The sequence below is a fragment of the Branchiostoma belcheri genome, unplaced genomic scaffold (assembly GCF_001625305.1).
Source record: "Branchiostoma belcheri isolate BF01 breed outbred unplaced genomic scaffold, Haploidv18h27 scaffold857, whole genome shotgun sequence".
In the NCBI taxonomy this organism is placed as follows: Eukaryota; Metazoa; Chordata; class Leptocardii; order Amphioxiformes; family Branchiostomatidae; genus Branchiostoma; species Branchiostoma belcheri.
The window spans coordinates 2,385-8,983 of NW_017804528.1; the positions used below are offsets into that span (position 1 = coordinate 2,385).

At 44.5% G+C, this 6,599-nt stretch overlaps 1 protein-coding gene across 1 annotated transcript; it reads left to right on the forward strand.

Annotated features, from left to right (window-relative positions):
- Positions 1–4,008: 4,008 nt before the first annotated feature.
- Positions 4,009–6,376, forward strand: LOC109487102 (protein NLRC5-like). The gene is made up of 2 exons (XM_019791072.1): positions 4,009–5,047; positions 5,409–6,376. Exons 1-2 carry the CDS (start codon positions 4,325–4,327, stop codon positions 5,430–5,432), a joined length of 747 nt encoding a protein of 248 aa, XP_019646631.1. The 5' UTR covers positions 4,009–4,324; the 3' UTR covers positions 5,433–6,376.
- The last annotated feature ends 223 nt before the right edge of the window (positions 6,377–6,599 follow it).

Genomic DNA, 6,599 nt, shown 5'->3' on the forward strand with positions numbered 1-6,599 from the left:
GGCGGTGCTGTGGCTATTAAAGTCCCCAATTACTATGTTGAGGTGGCCATCAGTGGTTTCTCTTGGGAGGTTGAATGTCTCTGCTGGTGGTTTGTATACTGAGCTTACTCTGATTCCCAGGAGGTCAATATACAGGGCTTAAATATTGTTTATCTCAGACATCGAGAACTTGTCAATCTTTAGCCCCTGGCGTACTAAGATGGCACTTCCATACTGGTCATGTGGTCTCTCCACTATGAGCTATGCAATGCCATTAAGGACATGAAAAACAACAAGGCGGCTGGCCTTGACGACATCCTGTGCGAGCAGATTAAACACTTTGGACCACGCGCTCTCCAGTGGCTGCTCGACATGCTCAACGAAAGCATAAGCACCAACAAGATTCCCAAAATCTGGAGAAGAGCTAGAGTGATAGCCATACTGAAACCTGGCAAGGACCCATCAATACCTAAGAATTATAGGCCGATCTCTCTGCTATGCCACACATACAAGCTCTTTGAAAGACTACTACTCAACTGAATTGCTCCACTTGTGGATGAGCTTCTCATCCCTGAGCAGGCAGGCTTCAGACCAGGAAAATCCTGCACCGGTCAACTCCTGAACCTCACACAGTACATTGAGGACGGCTACAAGAAAGGCCTGATCACAGGAGCTGTCTTCGTAGACCTCTCCGCAGCGTATGATACTGTAAACCACAGGATCCTCACTAGAAAGATCTTTGAGATAACCAAAGACGCAAGACTAACTGAACTGATCCAGAACCTACTATCAAACAGACGTTTCTTCGTAGATGTCAACAACGATCGTAGTAGATGGAGAAGGCAGAAGAACGGCCTCTCCCAGGGCAGCGTACTTGCACCCATGCTGTTTAACATCTACACTAATGATCAACCAGTTCATCCTGACACAAGGAGGTTCCTGTTTGCTGATGATCTCAGCATCGGGGCACAGGGAAGGACCTTCAAAGAAGTAGAGACAACTCTCAGTGAAGCCCTTACAACCCTAACCCCGTATTACGCTGTGAACCACCTACGAGCGAACCCCGACAAAACGCAAGTGAGTGTCTTCCACCTGAAAACCAGGGATGCAGACCGACAACTGAGGGTTAGCTGGCAGGGTAAGTGGCTGACCAGCACCAACAGGCCAGTCTACCTAGGCGTCACCTTAGACAGAACCCTTTCATACAAGACCCACATTCTGAACACCAAGCTGAAAGTGGGTGCCAGGAACAACATCCTTAGGAAGCTCGCAAACACCAAGTGGGGTGCAGATGCAAGCACTGTACGGGCCACAGCCCTTGGACTGTGTTTCTCTACTGCGGAATACGCAGCTCCTGTGTGGTGCAGATCAGCACATACCACAAAGCTGGACACAGCCTTGAACTCCGCTTGCAGAGCCGTCTCTGGATGTCCTCGCCCCACCAGAGTCGACGACCTTTACCTGCTGTGCGGCATTGCACCACCACACATAAGAAGAACGGTGGCGGCACAACGGGAGAAACTGAAGCAGGAGACAGACCCACATCACGTACTCTACCAACATGCTCCTGCACCAAAAAGACTCAAATCCAGACACAGCTTCCTGCACTCAGTTGAGTCACTCAGTGGCAGCGCAGAGTCACGGAGGATGGCCATGTCGGTCCCACCATCTCCAAGAAGCTCCACATAAGTTAACCTTCACCCCGAAGGAATCCCTCCCTCCAGGAGCGGAGGAGGCATGGCCAACTTGGGCATGTCTCAACAGGTTAAGAACAGGCACAGGAAGGTGCAGGACACTAATGCAGAAGTGGGGCCTTGTCCCAGACGGACAAACTGCATGTGACTGTGGGCAGGAGCAGACTATGAGACATCTCCTTCTCTGCCCCCTCCTGCCCGAACCCTGCTTGAAGGAGGACCTGGAAGCCCTGACCCCCAGTGGAAGGGCATGTGCGGAGTACTGGAGGGGAAGAGTGTAGCAGTGAACGGTGACCCGAGAAGAAGAAGATTTGAATTATATGGATGACAAACTAGTGCGTGTGGGAAAAAAATTCCAGCCAATAAAATGCTGCTAAACCACAGGAATTCAAAGCTGGTACTGTAAATTTGCAGTTTTTATGACAAGCCAGCACGTGCTGGCCTGTTGCGACATTTATCAGTTGGCAGATCAGAGTTCTTGAGTTCCATGGAGCATTGGTAGTCTGGCTCCCTATGTCGGCTAGCTACCATGGACTACGTACGGAGGATGGCACCCAGGCCAGAGTCTCCGAGGAAATGATTCTTTTTTTTTTTAATCAATGCGCGGAATTCATCCACAAAATTAAATCAGTGAGGCCTAAAGCAGTACAAGTTTTAGCTGATTAACCTAACTTAAGATATTGGATTCTTTTTCTCTTTTATCATCATCAACACATTTTTCGTTGATATATACTAGTAATACTTTATATACTCCAGGACCTATACTGATTCCTACACCTCTCACTAGTGGGAGGGTTAAGAGTGAGCGGGCTTAACATAAATCTCCTTGGTGAGATGTACAAATGTGGAAAATTAGACTAAACACCAACAAAATAATACTACTTAGTAATCCATCAGGCTCTACCAGGCTTCAGGAAGTGGCTGGAAAGAGTAAAAATTGGCCAAATAAACAGATAACATCTCAGGGGAGTTGGTCTGCTTAAGAGTACAGTTTGCCACTTTCAGATAATTTCCAAGAAGATCTTTCGGTGGGGGGAAGACAGTATCAAATTGGCCAGTCTGTAACCATTTCCCCACCCAAGATCCACCTGCAGTCGAAATGTCAAAGGCTATTAACACCTAGTTGTTGCCTGATCAAAATATTCTTGAGTTTATTGCCTTGAACATGTAGCGCATGCGTGCTTACACCAACACCAATGTTCTTCTATGTACTTAAGTCTGGAGGTTACACCAACACCTTGTGACAATGCCTGTAACTATTAATTTCTCAGTTCATTAAGTTTTTGCAAGAGTCTGGAGGACGATAAAAATCACACCTCCCCAAGATGGTGTTTTTTAGGGCTCTTAAACGCGAATTCTTTTACGTTTTCTGGTGCGTTTATTCTCAAAAACGTCTTGTATCACGTACTTTTACTTCATAACGCCAAGTTCAAGAGTAAATACGACAATGTATACTTTGTAGGACCTTGTAATATTCAAATATGTGCCAGCTCGTTTTCCCAGCTCGTTTTCCTATAAAAACACTTTATTATATGACGCTTTGCGGGAGTCATGTGAACTGCAGCCGACACAGCACCCATGTGGTAACCGGATCCTAATTCAAATTATACGGTCTCAAACCCGATGCATTCCTTTAAGTTCTCATCTCGCTGCCCTGCATGAAAGAATCTCGTAGTACTATGCTGCACTACTTGTGCCCGGACTACTTTTTAAAAATACTGTGTCCTTAGACCTTCAACTAATACTGCCTACATGAGCTCAGTTGATGAAATTAATGTTATTGAATCATTTTTCAGCAACAAATAGACATCTATAGTGGTGTCTGAAGCCCTCCACCATGCAGGATTCTCCAAGCAAAGACATCTTGCGTGGGCACCGCCCCATGCTTGTTCAAGACATGAACATAACCCAGATCAATCAAATATTAGATTCAATTTATTCAAAGAAAATTGTCACCAAGGAAGAATACTACTTGTTGAAGAGTTACCAAACACCTCAAGATTGGGCAAGGCACCTGTTGGACATTATTGATAGTAAGGGTGAGGATGCCTGTCGTCGCTTCTTGAAGAGACTGAAGAAAGTGAACAAGGAATTATGGAAGAAGGTTACAGGAAGGACAGGTATTTCAATTTTATTTTTCATCTGATTAAATGCTATGCTATATCATTACATAGTAAAGCCTCTTTGAATTTGTACCTGTCAGATATGTACCTCCTGCAGGGGTATTGTGGTCAATTGGTTTTACATGTTCACAGGTAAAACTCATGGTTCCCTTTTGTTTTATCAGCATATAATTTGATATGTCATCTGCAGGAATGCCCATGATGATGCCCCATATTTTTATTTTTACATTTACAATACTGTAGCTGTTTTTGTGCTTAATGTAATATTTCAGAAGCACCCCTATTGTCATCTTTGGAAACTAAATGTTATTCTTGTGAACATTATCTCCACAATAACAAAGATTTTTGGTTTTCTCCAATAAATTCTTGTCCAAAATCAATTACATGAATATAAAGATTGTCTTGTTAAAAGACATCACAAAAGAGTATGCAGAGTAATGTTAACTAATGGTAAATATCAATGATTGTGATTATGCCTAAATTTTATCCAGCATCTGCCTGAGTAGCACCGGTATCAGCCCCACAGGCATGCGCACACTGGTCCCTGCACTGTGTAAGTTAACCAGACTGATCAAACTGGACATTAGTCTTAATGACATAGGAGACCCCGGGCTGGAATGCCTGGCTGCTATCCTCCACCACCTCACAGCCATGAAGGTGTTGGTTCTCAGTTGGACACGTATCAGTGACAGGGGAATATCATCCCCGATCAAAGCTCTGCCTCACCTGGTGCAATTACAGGTGTTGGATATGAGCTCCAATAACATAGGAGACTCAGGGATTGTCTCACTGGTGCAAACACTCTGCCAGCCCAGCAGTTTGGACATGAAACAAAACCCACCTGGTGACAAGAGTCTGACCACAGCCCCTCACTATAACACCACACTACAGAAGCTGGACATTGGGAGGAATAAGGGAGTAACAGGAGCCGGACTGGGGAGGGTCGCACAGGTCATCAGCACACTGCCGGCACTGACCAGGCTGGACATGTCTGGTCCCTGGTTCACACCTACACACCTGTCTGACACCGCTGCCATGGATCTGGCCAAGGCTCTACCCAGACTCCCTGCCCTGGAGGTGCTGAACCTGCATCGCATCTCCATGGAGCCTGCAGGGTTCCAGGCTGTGGTGCTGAACAGCGAGGCAGGAAAAGGAAGGCAGAGTGTGAAGTTGAAGCCCATCCTGATTCAGACAGATCAACATGTGATGACGGTGGTACCTGGGAATGTAAAGTGTCAGAGGACACACAAGGTACGTTAGTGAGACTGGGAAACACTGTCAGCACCAAGGACAGGGAAACATGTACATAGGCCTTAGCTATGAAAACCTGAACTGGTAGTTTTAAGCCAAGGAACATGACTATGTATATGTAGCTATGATGAGGAAACTATAGTTTGTTTTAGTTCCTACAATGTCATGTATTACATCATAAAACTATTAAAAGATAAGCTGAGAACAGGTTTGCTTATGATTTATAAACTCCATACCTAACCTTGACCATACATGTAACTCTAACATTATGTAAGGCCCAATGCTGAAAAGAGTGTTATGTGTAATTCATGCATCACTATCCACAAGCATGTCAATAGTTTCATTTTTTTTCTTTTTGTAGCAAAGAAGATTAGACTGTGCCTGAGCCGTCATCCACAGTGTCTCAGCAGTGAAGACTCGTCCAGTCACCAAGGCCAGGAGTCACCTGGAACAGTTTCTGATTCCTCAAACGACTGCCTCTCCACTACATCTACTACAGAGTACAGCCTCAGTCAGGACACAAGAATAAAGTCTGCCAATTTTGGTGAGATATTAAACAAGGAGCACGCGCACAGTCCATTCTGCTGCACGACACTCAGGCACAAGCTACTCTTCCATCCTATCTTTTATGATAGGGAACTCACAATAAATACAACCTCAACCTAATTCTCAATGAATAATCAGCACAAAACTTCCATGATACATAGAAAATATACTTTACAAATGACTTTTCAAGAGAGAACTCGTCCAACTCCTTGGAGATAACTTTGGGACTGGCACTGACGCGGTATTTCGTAAAACGGGACTACAAATCCACAAGAAGCTACGCCAACTGACTCATTTGAAACGGAGTAGGTATACAAATCAGTTTTCCCTTGAATCGTGGGTTCAGCTATCTGACAAAGAGAAAAAACTACATACCTTCAAAAACTGCAAAGAGTGTTCAAAATCTAAGTACAGAGCATATCAAGATCTTTGGTCCGGCAACACTACTGGTGCTAACCCTTTGAAGGACAAAACTACTATTAATGCAACTGTCTGTGCCAGACAAATTTACCACACTGTAAATACCAAGTTCCAGAAGAAATTCAATGTCTCATTTGGGGAGTCCTTGGCCAGAGTTTCTGAGGCTAAGGTCCAGGTGAAGAAAACGACTTTAAAAGAAAAGGGAAAAAGGGCTGCTCTGAGAAAATGTGGTCCTGTGGTCTTAAACGGCCCAGATCCTAAAAGCTCGCACAGCTACGTATACATTTGTACTTCCTAGCTGTCTTTCACTTTAGACTGACCTATTTGTGATCTTGCCAGTGACAGAGATGCCTCACTACACGATTCTCCCCAATCCTGCGGTCTCATAAGGCCCAGATCCACATGTGTCTTCAGGAGCTCTTTGGTGTGTCTTGTACCTACAATATTTACCAGTTTTCAGATTGAACCTTAAGTGGCTACATACACAACATTAAATCTTTCTCAAAATGATTTTTTCCTGTGAAAAATATAAAAACAAAACGTCCTAACAATGCATTCTAGCATCACATACTGTGTTACTCTTGTA

Coding starts and splice junctions, on each gene's coding strand:
- LOC109487102 (XM_019791072.1), top strand. CDS start 4,325: ATGCGCACACTGGTCCCTGCACTGTGTAAGTTAACCAGACTGATCAAA. Junction 5,048..5,408: donor AGTGTCAGAGGACACACAAG/GTACGTTAGTGA, acceptor TTCTTTTTGTAG/CAAAGAAGATTAGACTGTGC.